At 40.6% G+C, this 20,330-nt stretch overlaps 1 protein-coding gene across 1 annotated transcript in view; it reads left to right on the top strand.

Moving 5' to 3' along the window:
* The window catches only part of LOC128740173 (complement component 1 Q subcomponent-binding protein, mitochondrial), a gene marked incomplete at its 5' end in the record, with an annotated part of 76,345 nt that extends 68,802 nt beyond the window's left edge, over window positions 1–7,543 (top strand). Inside the window, one exon of the mRNA XM_053835699.1 lies at window positions 7,338–7,543. Within this exon, the coding sequence (XP_053691674.1) occupies window positions 7,338–7,493 (156 nt within the window). The remainder of the gene's footprint in view (window positions 1–7,337) is intronic.
* Between the last annotated feature and the right edge of the window lie 12,787 nt (window positions 7,544–20,330).

The raw sequence follows: 20,330 nt of genomic DNA on the forward strand, positions 1-20,330 counted from the left end.
GTAGGCGAAGGAACCGGAAGCGCAAGTTTTTTGTTTGGACCAGCTTTCTCTTGTTGAAAACTAACTTCAAAGCCTTTTTCACGAATGTGTCCAACCTTGAAACGTCACAATTGTAGCTGGCGGCGATATGCTTCTAGACGGCTTGCAACGAGGATCCGTTGACTCTTCGGATTATTGGCGTCTCGCTCAGTGAATTTGGATGTCTTCGTTGCCTTATTCCGGGGAAGTAGCAACAGCTGAAGTTCAACGATTTTCGAGCGGATTCTATAGAGCGTAAATTAAATATAATCAAACTTTGATCCCTTTGATTCAAAGGGAATTTAATCCATAGCTCTTCTCCTATATATTTCTGTCATCCGTGTTAGGGAAGCATTGGCGTGAGAAGGCAAAAATTTTTAGCAAAAATAAAATTAAAGCAACGTCATGAGTTAGAAGACCGCATGGTGAGTCACTACATATTTAACGTTTTATAGATCAAATCAGAAGTAATTCTTCATGATTTAAAGAATCAGCGACATTTGGAAATTTAATTAAAGAAATTTAGTATACAGAAAATTTTCATCTCTTCATAAACAAATTCGTTCGTCCTAAAAAGGACGGGTTGTGGTAATTTATGTGGTTGAAAATCCGGCCAGCAGAATGGCTTGAATGTTTGAAACAACACCTCCCAGGGCAATGGAGACAATGGTTACCGCACAGAGCATTTTCCATTAATTCAAGCTCTTCCGCTCCCGCAACTAAATATTCTAATATAGCAGATAATAGATCGATGCTCCGGTATCAACGCGTTCTGCGCACTCTACACCAAACAATGATCGGCTGTTGCTGCCGCTGCGCTGCGTTTTACCAGTTTGCCGAGTCCAGTGAGGGAGATATAATCGCAACTCTCTGCTGTCTGTTCTGTAACGTACCGATGCAAATGCGAAAATGATGCCGTTCGCCGGCTTACTTCTGATTATATACCAGAGCAAACGGCAGCAAGTTGTAACAAAGGCGGATCAACGTAAAGCAGAGAATCATAGACACGAAAGAAAGGCGGTACAACGTACAACGAAACCGTACATTGTTTGAACCAAACCGGTGTCCGGTGCTTCCTTAATGAAGAGCTACCAGTTTCTGCAGAGCAACCTAATATGAAGCATCGTCTTCATGCCACCGAAAACCAGTGGAAAGTGGAATGAACAATTGTGTTCAGAAATATTCTTCGGAAATATTTGTCTTAATACAGTTTAAACATGTAATTTCTGACGGGCTCGTACTTCGAACGCTCATATTAAACTGCCAACATCACTTTAAAATGTGAGAAAAATCAATTTAACTGCTTCGTATACTTTTATTCAGTAGTTCTTAAAAGAACTGATTTTTTTCTACCAGATATTAGTAATGCAAATCAAGGAAATTTACATCTAGGCAGCAGTTTTTTTCGGGCACCTTCTCCGCTGGAACGACTTCCTTTGACTGGGGCTTTCGGTGCCTTTGCTACGGTTTTCATTGGCTTAGTAGATTTTTGTTCGGGGGCACCCGCATATTTACTCCAGTAGTACAGCTTTAATCGGAGCCGCCTTTGCAGCAGTTAGCAAAGATAAATTGTTTTCGTCCGTTTTATCAACCTTGAACGAATCGGAAGCGCCTGTTCTTTTTGTTTGGACCAGCTTTTCGACAGCTAATTTCAAAACCTTTTTCACGAATGTGTCCAACCTTGGAACGTCACAATTGTGGCTAGTGGCGATTTACTTCTAACGGCTTGCAGCGAGGATCCATTGATTTTACTGGGTATTGATAGCAGCAATAACCATATCGTTCGCTGGCGGGCGAGTCGGTTACTTCTACGGTTTGTTGGCATCTTGCTGGGCGAATTTGAATGTCTTCGATGCCTTATTCCGAGCAAGCAGCATCCACTGAAGCTCAACAATTTTCGAGCGGATTCTATAGAGCGTAAATTAAATACAATCAAAGGCCAGCTTAACCCATAGCTCATCTCGTATATATTTCTGTCATCTGTGCTAGGGAAGCATTGGCGTGGGAAGGCAAAAACATGAAAATAATGAAATAATGAATATCCGTCTAATATTTTCTCAATTATTAAAGGTCTGTTTGGGAAACATGGAATCTATTGTGTTGTTATGGATTTTTTGAAAAATTTCCAATCGATTGATACCAATATCTCTAGAATCTGTTGACGGATGATTGAGTTATAAGCGTGCAAATCATAACCACTTTTCGTTACATGTTCCCTTTTCGTTTTTCTAAAGTGCACCCCAATATAGAAATCAAAGAAGTAGTCCTACTTCAAAACGAATTGAAAGGAAAGAAGGTAAATGTTGAAATTGCGCCGTCCAGTTGGCATCGTGGTACGTTGTACATTCAAATCTCGACTGGGAGAGACTAGGATCAAGTCCATTCGAAGCGCGAAATCGAAACGAGAGACTCAATTTTCAGTGAGGGTTGAAAACTTCTTGGCTACGCAAATGACTTTGTTATTGTAGGCCGAAACTTCGCAACGGAGGAGGCCATCTGCGCTAGACTGAAAGTGGAGGCTAGTAGGGTTGGGAGTAAATGCGTCGCAGACCAAATACGTAATTGGTAGAGGCTCAAAGAGACGAACGTGCGCATTCCGTGGACGGTAATCGTTGACGGTGACGAACCAGAAGTGGAAGATGAGTTTGTGTATTTGGGATCGCTGGTGGTCACGGATAACACAAATAAGGAGATCTTGCCGCGCATTCAAGCACGAAATCGACTCTGTTTTGCCCTTCGCAAAACGCTGCCATCTGCTAGTAAACGATAGCCACCGTACGATGCTGACAAAGTACGCAGCCCTTATTAGACCGGTAGTTTTTATGAATTTAACGATGCCCACGGAGGACATCTCCGCCCTTGCGAATGATATTTGACGAAGCAAAAGCTGGAAGCGAAGAGCGGCGGAAGTACACTAGAATCTTTTTTTACGTCCATTCAACATCGTCAACATTTGTTACGTCCGAAATTTGAATTATCGTCGTCTCGTTTTACGTCTAAAATTTAAAATAACTTCCTCTTTTTTACGACCGATTTTTTTACGTCCTTCAATAGTGGACGTAAAACGAGACTTGACTGTATATGAATCACGAGCAGCAGACACTACTTGGGGAGATTACCATCGAACATCTTGTGAAAGTCGGTAAGCTACGGTGGATAGTCATAAGGAAAACGGTTCTATATAACTACTCCACGGGCACCCAGAACAAAGGGGCCCAACGTGCGAGTTGGCTCAACTTGGTCTTGCGACTTGCACCTCCTGAGATCCTGGGAAATAGGTGACGAGTAACCCAGCAAGTGTATAAACTGGAATTAGTGTAAATTTAAGTACGGTAGTATACAACCATACTGTTTGTGGTATGGAAACATCATTATCGCTACGGCAAACTAGTTATTCCGACCAATCACAGAGTGTGGATTTTTAGTTAGACTATGGCTAACATTTTTCAATTATTTAAAATTTAGTGAGGGAAACATATAATTGTAATGGATTCTTGGAGAAATTTCCAATCGATTGATACCAATATCTCTAGAATCTATTGAGGGATGACTGAGTTATAAGCGTGCAAACTATAACCACTTTTCGTTACATGTCCCTTTTCGTTTTCCTAAAGTGCACCCCAATATAGAAATCAAAGAAGTAGTCCTACTTCAAAAATTCTTGCCTCCAAGACCCCTCTCATGCCAAATTTGGTTTTATTTGCTTGATTAGTTCTCTAATCATGAGTAGATTTGTATTTCATTTGTATGGGAGGCCCCCCTCTTATAGGGTGGAGAGGTCATAATTCCCCTCCTAAAGAGGGGAGGGGTCTCAACTCAACATAGAAAAAAAAATTTGCCTCCAAAACCACCCACATGCCAAATTTGGTTCCATTTGCTTGATTAGTTCTAGAATTATGAGGAAATTTGTATTTCATTTGTATGGGAGACCCCCCCTAGTAATAATTCTAAAGCCACTTGGTTTTACTTGAATTTTATAAAGGTTTTATTGTGGTATTAATCATTACCTCTCGGTTTATTGTTGTATTGCGCAATACCAAGAGGATACGAGTCCAAACTCACTTATAGCTAGCTAGAAAACCATAATAAAACTGTTAATAAAGCAAATTTATTTGTGGCGTAGCAATACAAAATGGCGCACCAATCAAAATTGATCTTATCGCAATTACTTGTCAAACCGGAAAAAATCTGTTAGTTTTATAGAGCTATTAAAACGGTAACACCCTGAGCAAACAGTTTTTTTGCTGCTATTATGAAGAATACCAAAGTTCAACACCAAAATCATTTTGTTGTGCAAAGCCATATTACCATATTCTAGTATTTTCTTTTAGCTTGCAAAAAACAATTCATCAACGCAAAGTGTTTTGCAGAATGAAATTTATTATCAATCGGTTTTCCTGTCGGAGGAAGCAACTAAAATAATTTTGCTAGAAATTAAGATTGACTAACTGAATATTTTCAATTTGTTAAAACAACCAGTTTTCGAAAATTGCAAAATTCCAATGGCGCGCTGATTTTATCGACCTATCATATCAATATGCACGATGAAATTAAATGCGCACATGCTGAAAACCAACGAAATTATATAAAATTTAATAAATATTCTATGGGATATTTTATTCTGGTCGCTATAAACCAAATCGTTCAAAACGTCGACCAAAAGGGCGGATAAGCCAAACGTCAAACAGACCGAGCGAGGTTTATTTTTTGCTGGAGCAGCATAGGAAAATGAACTGTTACTCGTTCTGTTTGACAGTTGGCTTATCCGATCCGCCCTTTTCAAATGTTGGTCGACAAATGATCTGTCAATAAATCTTGAAATCTTGCTTTTCTGCTCACGGATATATTTTCAAGTTGACAAAGCTAGCGAATTTTGTTAGCTTTTGCCAGAAAAGCGAAAAGCTTTTTTGAATTATGGCGATAGCTGTCAAGCAGCGAAAGCTTAACCGGTTTTATTGCTGCATTCAGCAGAACATGATACGACTACTTGAGCTCATAACCTGATTCTTATAGCGGTTATGAAAACATTCTGAAGAGTGGGCCACTTGGTCAGAAAGCAGTTTTATAGCGGTCATTAGAAAGTTCTGGTGGAACTCATAGTTTTATTTATTAAATTTATGAAATTGGTCATGAAAACCACTATGCAAACGTAATAAACTTGGAATTGATACTTGGGCCCCCTCCTAAAAAGGGAAGGGGTCCTAATTCATCATAGAAAAAATTCTTGTCTCCGAAAACCTTCACATGCCAAATTTGGTTTCATTTGCTGGATTAGTTCTCGAGTTATGAGGAAATTTGTATTTCATTTGTATGGGAGCCCCCCCCTCTTAAAGGAGGGAGGGGCCATAATTTCCCTCCTAAAGAGGGGAGGGGTCTCAAAACACCACGGAAAAAGTTGCCTCGAAAAACATCCACATGCCAAATTTGGTTCCTTCTGCTTGATTAGTTCTAGAGTTATGAAGAAATTTGTATTTCATTTCTATTGGAGCCCTACCTCAAAGGGGGTAGCCACACATGCCAAATTTGGTTCCATTTGCTTGATTAGTTCTCAAGTTATGAGGAATTTTGTATTTCAATTATATGAGAGCCCCCTCCTAAACAGGGAAGGGGTCCTAGTTCGTAAAAAAAAATTCTTGCCTCCTAAAACCCCCACATGCCAAATTTGGTTTAATTTGCTTGCATAGTTATCAAAATAAGAGAAAATTTGTATTTGTTTTAAATGGAAGTCCCCCTCTTAAAGGGGAGAAGGGTCATAATTCCCTTTCTAAACAGGGGAGGGGTATCAATTCACCATAGAAAAAATCATGCCTCTAAAAACACCCAAACTTGGTTCCAATTGCTTGATTAGTTCTCTACTTATGCAGTTTAAGTTTCATTTGTATGAGAGCCCCCCCCCCCTCTTAGGGGGAGGGGTCTCTAACTATCATAAGAACCTTCCTCGGCCCCAAAAACCCCTACATGCAAATTTTCACGGCGATCGGTTTAGTAGTTTTCGAATCTGTAAGGAACATACCGACAGACAGAAATCCATTTTTATAGGTATAGATTCGCAATAATTTGAGAACGGCTGGGCTTAAAAAAAACGCTTATTCAAATATTTAGTTCAGAAAGATGCGTACAGAATATGATTTCATTAGTTTTACAAAATAAATGCAAATTTCATGGGTTCTTTCATAAAATATCAGAGAGAGTGTCCATAAGTACATAGCTCTTCGTCAGATTTTAGGGCATAATTTAGGCTGTCTTGAAAAAATAATGCAAATAGGAGGAGATAATTGGAGAAAATGAATATTTCATGAATTTGTGAAGTTTTTTGTTTCAGCGCATTTTTTTCTGAAAATACACTTAATTTCCCATTACCTTCCATTTAACTCCATTTTGATCATATAAGTAGGGTTGCCAAGTGGCCGGTTTTTTACTTGCAAAGCTGGTGGCAAAAAGGCCGGTTTTCCGACTTATAAAACCGGATTTGTACTTTTTGCCTGATTTGCTAAATTTTCTGATAAATTTATTAGCAATCCTGAGCAGTGAAACATTGAAGATAGCCAGTTTTGCAGTGACAATACGTTGCTTCTTGCGGTAATATACAGTCTTAAGTGATTCTACCTGTAAATAGGTCAGATTTAGCTAAAACTTGGTTGAAACTACTCAAAATTTTGGGTAAAAATTTAAAAAAAAATTGGCTTCTTGGCTACCGATATTTGAATTACTCTCTGACAAATAACGCACTTTTTTTGCTCCACTACCATTTCCCCCCTGCGCAGCTTTTTTTTTTTTGACCTTAAGAAATTATGTCAAAACGTTGGTACGTTATACTGTAATTTGTGAACAACCGCTTAACTACGTAGACATACAAGAAGTTAGTAAGCAAGTTTATGAGTTGTCACGTATACAACAAAAGCAGTAACAACGGTAAAATAACAGAATTTTCGGGGCGTTACAACTGAGCTTTAGCCCTTTTTATGGAAAGCAGTCCATTGTAATGTTAAAAAAAGTAAAAGCTGTTCAAAAGTCACGTTTTATTGGAAATCTCAACATGGCAAGATGTTCATTATTTATTCCTTTTCAAATTAAATGAGATTTCTTCTGTTAACATGGTATCTGAGTGGTCCCTTAGTGCGACGAAAAAGTGTGCAAACACTAATGAAAGTGCGACTTTATTTCTGAATAATAAAACAAAAGTGTACCGAAGACAGACCACACAACGAACAATGGCACTTTCATTAGCAATGCACGTTGAATAATCCAATTTCAAATGATATTAATTAAATAATAATAATGATAATGATAATCAAATAATACATTTTTATATCTTTCAGTACCTTTATGATCTGTTGATGAACCTTCTAGAGGAAAAAGGCATTAGTAACGAGTTTGTTGAAAAGTTGTCGAACTTTAGCACTTATTATGAACATTCTTCATATATTGAGCTGTTGGAAGGTATTTCCAAATTTACTATTAGTGAGAACAAATAGGCTATTATAATACAGTAGTGTCGATAATAAACATGTTTTAATTTACTCAAGTTTTCATTACACGTACTTACTTAATTGGCTTACTATAATCTTACGACAAGGCCTGCGCAGTATAATTTCTCCATCTATTTCGGTCCATGGCAGTGGCAGCAGTTCCGCGGGCACCCAGGGCTCGCCAGATCTCGCACCACCTGGTCTTGCCACCTCGCTCGCTGTGACCCTCTTCGTTTGTTCCTACCGGATTCGATACGAAACCCATTTTTGCAAGATGGTTGTCCGGCATTCTAGCAACATGTCCTGCTCGACGTATCCCTCCAGCTTTAACCACTTTCTGAATACTAGGTTCGCCGAAGAGACGCGTGGGCTCGTGGTTCATTCTTCGCCTCCATATACCGTTCTCCTGCACTCCACCAAAGATGGTTCTTAGCACCCGGCGTTCGAAATCTCCGAGTGCTCGTAGGTCCTCTTCTAGCAGTGTCCACGTTTCGTGCCCGTAGAAGATAACCGGTCTAATTAGGTTTTGTACAGTGTGGGGACTCAGATTGTTAGACTGCAAATGTTTGTGGAGTCCGAAGTATGCCCGACTTTCGCTAATAATACGCCTTTTAATCTCACGGGGCTGGTATTGTCCTCTGTTGCCAGTGAGCCAAGGTATACGAACTCGTCGACTGCCTCAAACTCATCCCCGTCGATACCACGGGACTGCCCTAGCGGGTCCTGTCGCGTTCGGCCCCGGCCGCCAGCATATACCTCGTTTTAGACGCATTTATCTTCGAACCAATCTTTTCGGTTTCGTGTTTTAGTCTGGTGTACTGATCTTTCACCGCCTCAAATCTTTTGCAGACAGCGTCCACGTCGTCAGCAAAGTAGATAAATTTACTGGATTTATTGAAACGACTCGCATTTCGATCACCACTCGTTTTATAACACCTTCAAGCGCAATGTTGAAAAGCAGGCAGGGAAGACCATCTCCTTGTCGAAGTCTCCTGCGAGATTTGAATAGGTCCGACACTCCACCCGAGATTCTCACACAGCACTGGATCCCATCCATCGTAGAAATGATAAGTCTACCCGGAAAGCCGTTTGCAACCAAAATTTTCCATAGCTATTGGACATGCGGCTTTGAAATCGATGAACAGGTGCGTGGGGAATCGGAATTCGCGGCACTTCTGGAGAATCTGCAGCAGGGTGAAGATTTGGTCCGTTGTAGACCGACCCTCTATGAAGCCGGCCTGGTAACTTCCCACAAATCTATTGGTTATTGGCGATAGTCGATGGAAGATGACTTGGGACAGCACTTTGTAGGCGGCAAGGTTGGTTCGAATCGGATCAAAACTCACTCACTCCCCATTCATTTGCCGATTCAATACATGCAGATCACGGCACGCTTGTATCTTCTTGCGAAAAGAGAACCAAAGACGCAAAAGAATGAGGCGAAAAAACAACACGTGAACCTCTATCGCCGATAAAGCTTTGTGTGTGTATCGCTGCTTGCGTGTGTCATATTTGATTCTCTCCGAGTGAACGGATCGGCGATAATTATCGTTTCCCGATACGAGTGAGTGATGAGTCTTGAACTTCCGATCGAATCACTTGGCGATAATGCAGTACAGCGATCGGAATAAAATTTTATCGCAAGCAGCAAACAAAGGAAACAATCCACGAGCAGCGGGTACCTACGCATAATTTTGAATTGAAATTGGCAAATAGAAGCCGTATACCACTAGCACAGCTGTGTAAACACTAAGCTGGCCGTTATTACATAAAAATGAGCTTGATAATTTTGACGTAGGACTACGTCTTTTAACATTTTTTTTTTTTTTTTTGGAATGGGATTTGACTACTTTGTCTTTTAACATAATAGACTTCATTTTAAAATATTTTACTAGATTTGAAATTGCTATCTTAACGTGTGATTTGCCTTTACAGGTGGATTTGTATCGAACCGCGTTGGCGGATGCAAAAGAAGAAGAGATGACAATTGAATTTTGAATATTTCTAGTGTGATTTGAGATCACGGATGATGTGATTCGGTTCAGGTCGTAAAGTAGTCATTCCCTCGACGGCAACTTAACCCGGCTCAAAATTTCTCGCCAATGGGCATACAGTGGGATTTCCAATTTAGCATGGTTAGATTTTGGCATGCCTCGATTTTGGCAACAAAAGTATCCATTTTTGGCAACATAAAATATTTTACTTCCAAAAATATGCGTTAATATCAATCAATTTTCGCATACATACTTGAAATGACGAAAAATTATTGCCCTAAGTGTGTCCATGAAAAAAAGTTTGCGATTTCGAACAATATTATTTTTATTGCCGTAGGACTACGTTTAACCGCAGGTCGCCAAAAACTGACATGCACCACACGGATAGCTCTTGGCGGATTTTATAAACATAAAAAGGTTGCAATCGTTGATTAATTAGCTTTAGTCAATTTCTAACGCACTTTCATTAAATTTTTTCATCTTAAAAAAGGGTCTCGATTTTGGCACGGTTTCGATTTTGGCAACATAGGCGACACGCATTTGTTGCCAAATTCGAAATCCAACTGTATTTTGCAAAACAATTACAATACAGGCTGCGATTTAGGTTCATTGCGGAAGTGTAATTGATGATTTTTATTTACTTTATATGAGCAATTTGCCCTTTAAAACTTTAAAAGGACGTAACTAAATACAACTTACCTATACTTACTCAGCAATTTATTGTAAAAAAGGATCTATCAAAATTCAAAAGTGCTTTGATTATGTTCAAATTTAGTAAACTTTTTCGTTTTTAAAACAATTTTAGATTTGTATTTTTTTCGTTTGGCGTTTAGGTTGGCTTTTTCTAAGGCCCTCTTCCAAAAATCATTGTTTTGCCAAACTTATTTTCAAATAACTTTTGGACAACCAAATCGATTTTAATGATTTTACTACCAAATAAATGGTTTTGTCATTCTTTATATTTAAATGTCAGTACAAGTTATATGGAATAAATTGTAAAGCGTCAACTAACAGTTGAATTATGTTCCCAAGATGTTTCGAGTTCTGTATCAAATAACATGTAAGATGGTATAGCAAAGGTTCCTTTCACCAGCAGATGGATTAAATCCGGTTTTTTAAACGAATTTCGGAATTTACGCGGTTTACGTGATTTTCGGAATTTACGTGGATGTGCTCGAAACGTCTTTTTTATACGTACCTAGGTTTGAAAATTACAAAGTTTACGTGGTTTTTACGCGAATTCACGCGTTTTTCTAATCGAATTTGGCAACAAATGCAGGTCCCCTATGTTGCCAAAATCGAAACCGTGCCAAATCGAGACCCTTTTTGGATATGAAAATATTGACTGTAGTTGCGTTAGAAATTGACTAAATATTATTAATCAACGATTGCAAGTCCGCCAAGAGTTATCCGTCCGGTGCAAGTAAGTTTTTGGCAACCTGCGGTAAGACGTAGTCCTACGGCAATAAAAATAATACTGTTCGTAACATTCATTTTTTCGTCATTTAAGGCTTGTATGCGGAAACTGACTGTTATTTAAGCATATTTTTGAAGTGAAATATTTTATGTTGCCAAAAACGGAGTATTTTGTTACTAAAATGCCAAATGTGAAATCCCACTGTATAATGGCCCTAAATTCACAGAGGTGGTGATATGGATAACCAGAATAAAAGTGCATCAACACAACTGAGTACGCAAAACGGTTTTATAAACGTGCAGTGCCATTCAAATCTTTGCTTTCCACGCGCTGCCTCGTTCTTAAATTGCAAAACTTGCTGCAACATTTCTTTAATTCAGCCATAATATTTTTTTGTAAACATTTTATTAAACAGCAAGTTGCTGCCTTGTATTTATATTAAAACAATATCAGACATCACCATATCCTCTATTCGCCAACACAATTGCAACAAAAATATCCATAACCGAAAAATCTTACATTTTTTACCAATCGAAAAAAGAACGATAATCATCCAATGATCGCAATCCTTTCTCATCTGCGAAAATTATCGCCTGGCGATCCTTTTCCGTGATATTTACACACAGAGCGAATCACGAGAGAGTGAATCGCATTCCCCATGGCGCGTACACGTTCAGGATACAATACAGAGAGAACTAACTCACAGGATTGCCGATTGTGCTCACACACGGAGCAGTATCGTACGATGAATATAGCAATACACTGATAGACGATGTCGTTTCATATACCGAGAAAAAGTTGAATGCCACTCGCAGTTTTCTCGCGGATCACCAACATTGGTAGGCGGCATACAGGATGGTGATCGCTCGGTAGTTCTCACAATCCAGCTTATCGCCTTTCTTGTAGATAGGGCAGAGAACCCCGTCTTTTCAGTCCTCTGGCAGTCATTCCGTATCCCAAATCTTGACAATCAGTTGATGCAGACAGCCGGCCAACTTGTCAGGGTCCATTTTAATAAGTTCCGGTCATTGGCATAGCTAGGAACTTTCCCTGGAGGGGGCCTAGGGGGTGCCTCCCAAAAAAATTTTGATTATGATCTTGTTACTCTGGCTGTCACCGATAGCACAAGGTTTTGTAGGGAAATACCAGGCGGGCTTGATGAGGGTCCGCGCAATTACCAGATATATCGGGAGTACAACCTGTCCGCGCATCATATCTTTATTGATTTCAAAGCAACATACGATACAGTCGATCGAGACCAGCTATGGCAGATAATGCACGAACACGGTTTTCCGAATAAACTGATGCAACTGAGCAGAGCTACATTGGAGAGTGTTGTGTTTCGTGTGCATCTCGGGGATACTTTCGAGTTACTTTGAGACGCGTCTAAAGTTGGAACAAGGTGACGGCTTATTTTGCATGCTATTCAACATCGCACTTGAAGGGGTGATCCGACGAAATCGGAATCTAGGACAAGTGTTATAAACGTAAATGCGGCCCAGACCAAATACTCAAAGGAAACAAACGCGTGCGTCTCGCGGACTCGACCGGGTCGAAAGTGATTTGCGACTTCTGTGAGTGGGAAATTTGCGAGTGGCCCAAAATGTAGCTGAATGGAGACGAACGCTTGAAACAGCATGAGCCGGAGTGGCTACTAAGCTACTGACGACGACGACAACTACGCTTTTACGATGTCTAGTGAAAAAGAAAATATCTACACAGCGGGAACATATACACTGAGTTTTTTTCCCGGTTTCCGATTCCAATGAGGAAAATTTCTGGAGGGGGCCTGGTACCCCGAGCAAGTTACGCGAGCAAGTTCACAATACACCGGTGGGGAATTCTTATTTTTAACCAGCACTAGGTCTCCAAGCTTTAAATTTTCTTGTATGGTTCTCCATTTGTGTCTCAGTTGAAGGGTGTTGATGAATTCATTCCTCCAACGTTCCCAGATCTCACCAACGTAGTGACGCAGTCTTTGGTACCGGTCAAGGCGATTCAAAGGTATATGAGAAACTTTAGGTTCTGGAATCAAGTTCAATGGTTGATCAATAGTAAAATGTCCTGGCTTCAAGGCATCACAGCAATCGGGTGTCGTAGATAGAGCATAAAGTGGGCGCGAGTTGAGACAAGCCTCAATTTGAACCAATATGGTTGAAAGATCCTCGAGGGTGAGTAATTCCGTACCAATCACTTCGCGTAGATGTTTCTTCATACTTTTAACTGCCGATTCCCATAGTCCCCCCGTGTGAGGGGCATTGGGAGTTATGAACGACCATTTGATTCCCAAGCGGCTGACGTATTGTTCAATCTCCGAGCCAGAATTCAATGGCCGCAGACTCTCTCGTAGCTGCCGATCAGCACCGATGAAATTAGTGCCGTTATCCGACCATAGCTGACTGGGTAGGCCACGACGACCGTTAAAGCGCTTCATAGCCGAAATGAAAGCGCTGGCTGAAAGGTCAGTAACCGCTTCCAGCTGTACCGCTTTTGTTGCCAAACGGACAAATACACAACGTATCCCTTAACCGTTTTAGATGACCGCAGTGTGCTCGAACGAATAATGATTGGTCCGGTGTAGTCATCTCCCACGTTCTCGAATGCTCTTGCTTTACATGTCCTGCTGGCAAACCAACCATGAGTTGTTTTGCAGTCTTGGCTTTCCAACGAATGCACCGTACACAACCATTTATTACAGAATTAACTGCTGTGTGACAGCTCAGCTCCCAATAACGCTAGTTTAGAGATGATATTACCAGGGTTGCTCCAGCATCCAGCATGGAATGCAGATCAAGGATCAGTAGCGCTGTATACCGGTGGACCTTTGGGAGAATTATTGGATGACGTCTTTCATATGATAGATTCGAGTTATCCAGCCTGCCTAAAACACGCAATGTGCCAGAGCCATCCAAAAACGGACAAATAGATTTGAGTTGAGCGTTGATTGGTTCTAAACCTTTACGTATTCTTTTGATATCATGACCAAACTGTTCGTGTTTGGAACACTGTGCTAATTGGAGATCTGCTTGATGTATTTTGGAAGGCGTCAGGCCGCCCTGTAGTTTTGATGTTCCTTTTATTTTCGATAGTAGATAACCTTGAATCGGTTCACCCACGCTAGCACCTTTCTCACCAGCACTAAAGACGAGTATCGATTTAAAATATATGCTTCAATTGTGAACGTTGTTACTGTTTCAACCGCCACTGTCAAACACTTAAATTCTCGTTTTTCTTCGTATACGTTTTCCTCTGACAAAGGTGGAATCGGTTCGGTCTTCCACTCTTCTTCATTCCTTTCTAACCACTTCGGGCCAAACCACCACAAATCATGTTGCACTAGATCAGCCGGGAGTATGCCACGCGAGGCGCAATCGGCGGGATTATGCGTAGACGATACATGGTTCCACGCGCTGCGCGGTAAGAAGTCCATTATTGTCGATGTACGATTAGCAAAATATGTCTTCTATTTCCGTGGATGCGATGATAACCACTCGAGCACGATTTTAGAATCAGTCCAGGCGTGAGTGGTGACTTCTAAATGCGCGATGGCTTCGAGGATACTTTTCAAAAGCTCGACCAACATAGCCGCTGCATTCAACTCCAGTCTTGGCAGAGATACTTGGCGAATGGGGCCACTTTGGTCTTGCTGGCCACTAGCGAAGCGTATATATTACCTCTACCGATCTAGCATATACGCAGAGCACAGAAGTGGAAGTCCGAACGATTCGGCGATCAGAACTGGTAACAGAGTCTTTTTTGTTTTTATTTTTCTTTGGGAAGGTTTTCGCATAGAAGCAAATAACAGCAATGTAAGCAGAACGCTCGCTGCCAATCGCATAGCAGCTTTCACATCCTTTCGTGTGCATTCGTATGCGTTCGTGTGTGGAAAAAAGTGACTCGCTACCGCCAGGTTCGCTAGAATCTGTAGAAAATAGCATGTACGTGTTTGCATTTTTACTTCCACTTCTGTTCTGTGATATACGACTTCTGCATACGCGGCCTCTGATCAGGGTTGCCACATGCACAAATTATTCTGTGTTTAGCAGATATTTGAAAGAAATCGCCTGTACAGAATCTTATGCATAGAATACAGATTTTCGCCAAATTACACAGATTAAACAGATTTTTGAGCTTTTACATGAGAGTGAAAGAGACGAAAATAGTCAGCAAAATGACTCTCTATCTCTTTCACTCTCATTGTTTTGCATTGAACAGATTTTTGCACAGATATTTTTCCTCGCCGTACAGATTGTCAGATTTTTCCAACAAAAAACACAGAATTATATGTGGCATCCCTGCCTCTGATGCGTCAGAAAAGCCGTGCAATTGTATGCGCTTATCATGATTCACTATCCATCTTGGTATGTTAATGTTTTCAATTAACGGCAAACTCATTTTGATTTTGTTCCACTCATCGTAGATAACTGCAGGAAGTGGGTCATCCCAAGATAAATCCAATAGCCACAATGATTGGTATAGAATCTTGATACGGACGATAGCTGGCGCTATCCAACCGAGAGGGTCGAATAGTCGAGCGCCCAGCTAGCATTTTCATATGTATAAAAAAGGCAAAAATCAGCATTACGTACAGATATACATGCTAAATAAGTCGTATTTCATGCGCAAAATTGGCATATCCGTACTATTTTGGAGGCGATATACGTGATTACGAATAATTTTAAGCGTTACGACTGTATAAGTATTTATATACGATAATAACCGATTAAGCGCGAGTCGCTCCGTACTACTCTAGGATTTTGTGCTGAAAATCGTATGTATGTCAGTCATTATCATTATATACGACAAAAAATCAACTTGATCCCACTTTATCCAGCTTTAATTACGATTTCGAGCTTGTTAGGAGATATTTACGATAGTTTTCGTACATTGATATACGAGTTGGTGCTAGCTGGGCGGTGTCTGACAAGATCTGACGCTTAGTGCAGAGTTACCATTTTCACAGGTTTTTCTGTAAAATCACAGATTTTTTCGTCATTTTAAAGCACAGAATCTGTGATCACAGATGACAGATATTTTTGAAAATCACAGATTTTCACAGATATGCTACATGTTGAAGAAAAGTTTATCAATTTTATCACTGGAAGCGAAATGGTCCAAAAAATCGGGAGGTAAAGTTACAAAATCGAAATTATTGCGCATCTAAAACAAAATTCACGAAGCGTATGGATTGGATTGAATGAACCATATTGTTCAAAAACATTAAAATGCTAATTTTTCTTCATGGAAGCATAATTATGTATCACAGATTTAGTAACAGATTTTTTTTGGATAGTTTTACAGATTTTCACAGATTTTTAAACTATCAACACAGATTTTAAAATGGCAACTCTGGCTTAGTGTTCTGTTTGTGCATATTAAACGTGAGCTTGTAAAAGAGAACATCTTTAGAAGGGTCCCAAAGAATACCTAACGCTTTAATAGTATCTGTTTCCGGGGATAGTTTCATGGGCATAAATTCGATTTTTGTTTCAGAATTTCTATGCAACAGTTGTGAGACATTGGTCGACCACTTTCGAAGATTGAATCCAGCACCGGAGGCGATCTGGATAATCTGATCCTTTAACTTCATGGCTTCCTCGAGCGTATCAGCACCCGAGGGGAGGTCATCGACGTAAAAATTCTTTTCTATTCTTTCAGCTGTAGCAGGAAGCTCGACATGACTATCTCTGGCTGCTTGTCTTAGTGATTCGATGGCTAAGTATGCTGCGCAAACTGTACCGTACGTAACGGTTAAAAGTCTATCGGTATCGGTTGATCGGGGTCTGTTCTCCATACAATCCTTTGAAAATCTGTATCTTGTTTGTGTACCTTTACCTGACGGTACATTTTTTCAGCGTCTGCTGTAAATGCAACCGCGTAGGTACGAAAGCGAGTTGAAACAGTAAAGAGATCTTCGTTCAGGTTTGGGCCAACCAGTAACCTGTCGTTCAATGATATTCCCGTCGAGGTTTTACATGAGCCATCAAACACAACACGTAGTTTAGTCGTAGTGCTTGACAGCATGGTGGGGAGGATAGAATCGTTTTTCCCGAGCGATGCTCACTTCTTCTGCCGGAATAAGTTCCATGTGGGCTAGGCCATGTTTAAATATTCCGCCAAAAACTCGAAATATTGCACCTTAAAAGTGGAATCTGCTTTAAATTTCCTTTCCATAGCTTTCAAACGCTGCGTAGCTGCTGTAAGAGACTCTCCTAGAGGTGGCTTGGATTGATCAAACGCTTAGACTGACTGTGAAACGTCCATCGGTATCACGGTTGTGTGTTGCTCGAAATGATTCTATTGCTTTTTCTTCGTCGACAGTAAGCGGCTTTGGCTTCAATATTTCTTCAATCGCCCAGAATTGTCGCAACATGCGATCTATGTCAACCTCTGTGTTCAGACAGATAATAGCAGCTCGACAGGTCAGAGTGCTAGCACAACCAACTTGGCCGGCGACGATCGAACCAAACGCAGAGTTCATGGCAATTGAAATCCCTAAGTTATCTTTTACTTTCCCACTGCCTAAAATCGAAAGAAACACATCTACACCCAGAATTAGATCGATCTTACTTGGTTTGTCAAATCCTGGGTCAGCCAGCTGCAACGATTCCAAACAGTTCAAGTGGCTGGTGTTGATTTTCTGCTGTGGTAAATTATGTGTAAACTTTGACAGCACATACGCCCTTGTGCTGATACGGGATTGTAATCAAATCGCGACGCAATTTCCAAATTTACTGCGCTTCGTGTGGTTTCAGACGCACTATTTGTTACACCGGTAATAACAATTTTCGCATTCTGCCGTTTAAGTGCCAACTGAGTGACGCAACTCTCCGTTATGAGTGTAGTTTGCGAACCACAATCGATCATAGCACGGATTTCATGAAACACTTCGTTTTTTCCTTTTATGCGAATGACAGCCGTAGGTAGCGTACCGAAAACGCTCGTCGCAAAACTTGTTTTGATATTTGCCCAACACGATACTGCACTACTGTCATTTTCGTCGTTGTTCACTAGCACTGGTTGTTTTTCACTTCCTTTCGCCGCTGTTTTGCTATTCACCCAACCCCCGGGCATCTACTATGTTTCCTGAAACCGACACAAAATGAGGTGGCGCTACAGGCGTTTTGCTTTTAATACGCAGCATTCACACGGCAGTGAAGTGATGCGATCAAGCCAACAAAACATAATCACGTAGAAGTGAAGAATTTTACATGAATCTCAATAACAATTCATCGATAAAATAATTTACTATCAACTAACAGAAAACGTTGCCTTTAGGACAAGAAATAAATGATAATGCAGCGAAAATCACGTGTGGCGCTGCAGAAATATCGTGTGAATCGTTCTTTTACACGCACTAGGATCCGATACGCATAAAAGTGATCCAGTGATCCAGCTATGTTGGCTTCACTTATTTTGTTCGCAAACGTCAAAGTTGTCACCGGGGTGTATTCACCTCATTCAGTGATTCCAGATGATACAATAAAGTGTGATAACGTTGTTTACACTCGGGTACTCTGCAAACGGATTTCGACAGACAAATTTTCGCGTAGTGATTTAACCTCAAGCAATTGAAGCAAAGCTTGCTTTGCTGAGCTAAATTTCTTTGTTCTTCGACTGACGCTTCCTTAAACTCTGTGCACTGGTAGATGGTATGTTTGTCACCACACACTGGGCATTGTAGTTTTTGAATAGCCCCAAAACATTTCACTTCCGTTTTCACTAGTGGATATTTTCGCTCCTCCTTTGTGTCGTGCTTGGTATGGTCGAAAGATTTGCCACCAAATGCAGCGCACGTCTCGAATGTATCACATTTTCGTTTTAGAAATTTTAGCATGTTACTAAAAGTTGGACTGTCCATATCAACAATGTGTTGTGCCCATTGAGATCGGAGTCCGTCGTCTAACTTTCTGAGAATGAGATGTATCAACCATGGATCTCTTGACTCGTATTGTTCTCCCAATGCTTTAAGCTGCCGTATCACCTCGTCTGAGGTGGAAATGAGTTTACGCAATTTGGTTAAATTTGACACCTTAAGTACCGGCTGATCACAAAACTCTTGGACAAGGAAACAACAAACTTCGGCTTGCCATAGTGTTCGATCAGGGTATCGCAAACTTCTTTGTAATTCACGTCAGTAATAGCAAAGCTGCTCACAAGACCTTTTGCTTCTCCTCCTAAATGCGATACTAGAAGCTTTAATTTGAGTGCACCGGTCAGGTTTTTACGGTCAACACTGCTTGTAAATAAGTCCTTGAATGAAGACCACTGCTTTCTGTCTACATAGAAAATTGGAAGGTTGAACGAAGGTAGCTGCGTATCAATCGGTCCAAGACTCTTTCCACGAAACTGGATAGCTAACTCCTCGACGCACGTTGAAGCTGCAGTTTGACGAGTAAGCAAAACTCGTTGCGTTTCAAGTAATACTCGCACTGCTTCTTTTATATCACTGCTGGGATCCGCGATTGTTTCATTGCTTACTGATTCGTGTTCATCTTTCAGCATCGCCATGTATTGACTTTTTGTGGCATAAAACACTGTTTCGAAATCTGATCGCATATTCAATGTCGATGGTAAATCATCCGGGGCGACAATTCCTCGATTTCCGCTTGGGTTTTTTCGAACGTTTCCTCTAATTCGGCAAGCTTTTGCAATCGATCGTGTACCTGGAACACCGGCGGATTCTGTTCGCACAATTGTTTCGCACCCGCGTACTCCCGTTTAAGTCTCGCGAAGGCAACGTTCCTTCTATTCTAGTTTTCGACATCGGAACGAAAATTAAAGACCGGAACCCGTTCCGGTTCCGGTTAAAAAAAGAGGTAAATGTTAGAGGCAAAGCTTTAAATGTGTGGAACCTTCTGTAACTTCTAAACGTTATCCGGCTCCTTGAAACGGATCTTTTAAGGGGGTTCCTACTCCGGAAGCCTGAAAAATAATAGATTTTCGTAAATTTTTTTCAGATGCTAGAATTATAGTTAAGTGCTGGGGTATTTTGGTTATTGGTTAAGGTATATTTGAACATATATGTTGTATTTTTTGGATACCAGAATTGTGCTTATTATGCTAATGGCAGTTGGGCGCGTGAATGCCCTCTAGAAAATAGTTCCTTGTTGGCGGTACGTGCCGGGAACCAACGGAGTATCGTAGAACGGATTTCAAGGATGATTTTGAAGCTTTAGGTTTATACCTAAATTGTTACGTAGCGGTTTTTGAAAATTCGAAAAATTACCACAATGGTGGCCGTTTTTCCAAAAGAAAGGTGTTTTTTCGTCAAAAATTGCCAATTAATACTTACTTACTTACTTAAGTGTCCATGTCCGCCGGTCCGGCAGAACAAAGGGATGAAATCAGAGATCTCCACTGCCGACGGTTACCCGCCATGGCTTTTACCTGTCGCCAGGACAGGTTCTCGTCCACAGCCCGGATGTCGTT

This window comes from Sabethes cyaneus, chromosome 3 (genome assembly GCF_943734655.1).
Source record: "Sabethes cyaneus chromosome 3, idSabCyanKW18_F2, whole genome shotgun sequence".
NCBI lineage: Eukaryota > Metazoa > Arthropoda > Insecta > Diptera > Culicidae > Sabethes > Sabethes cyaneus.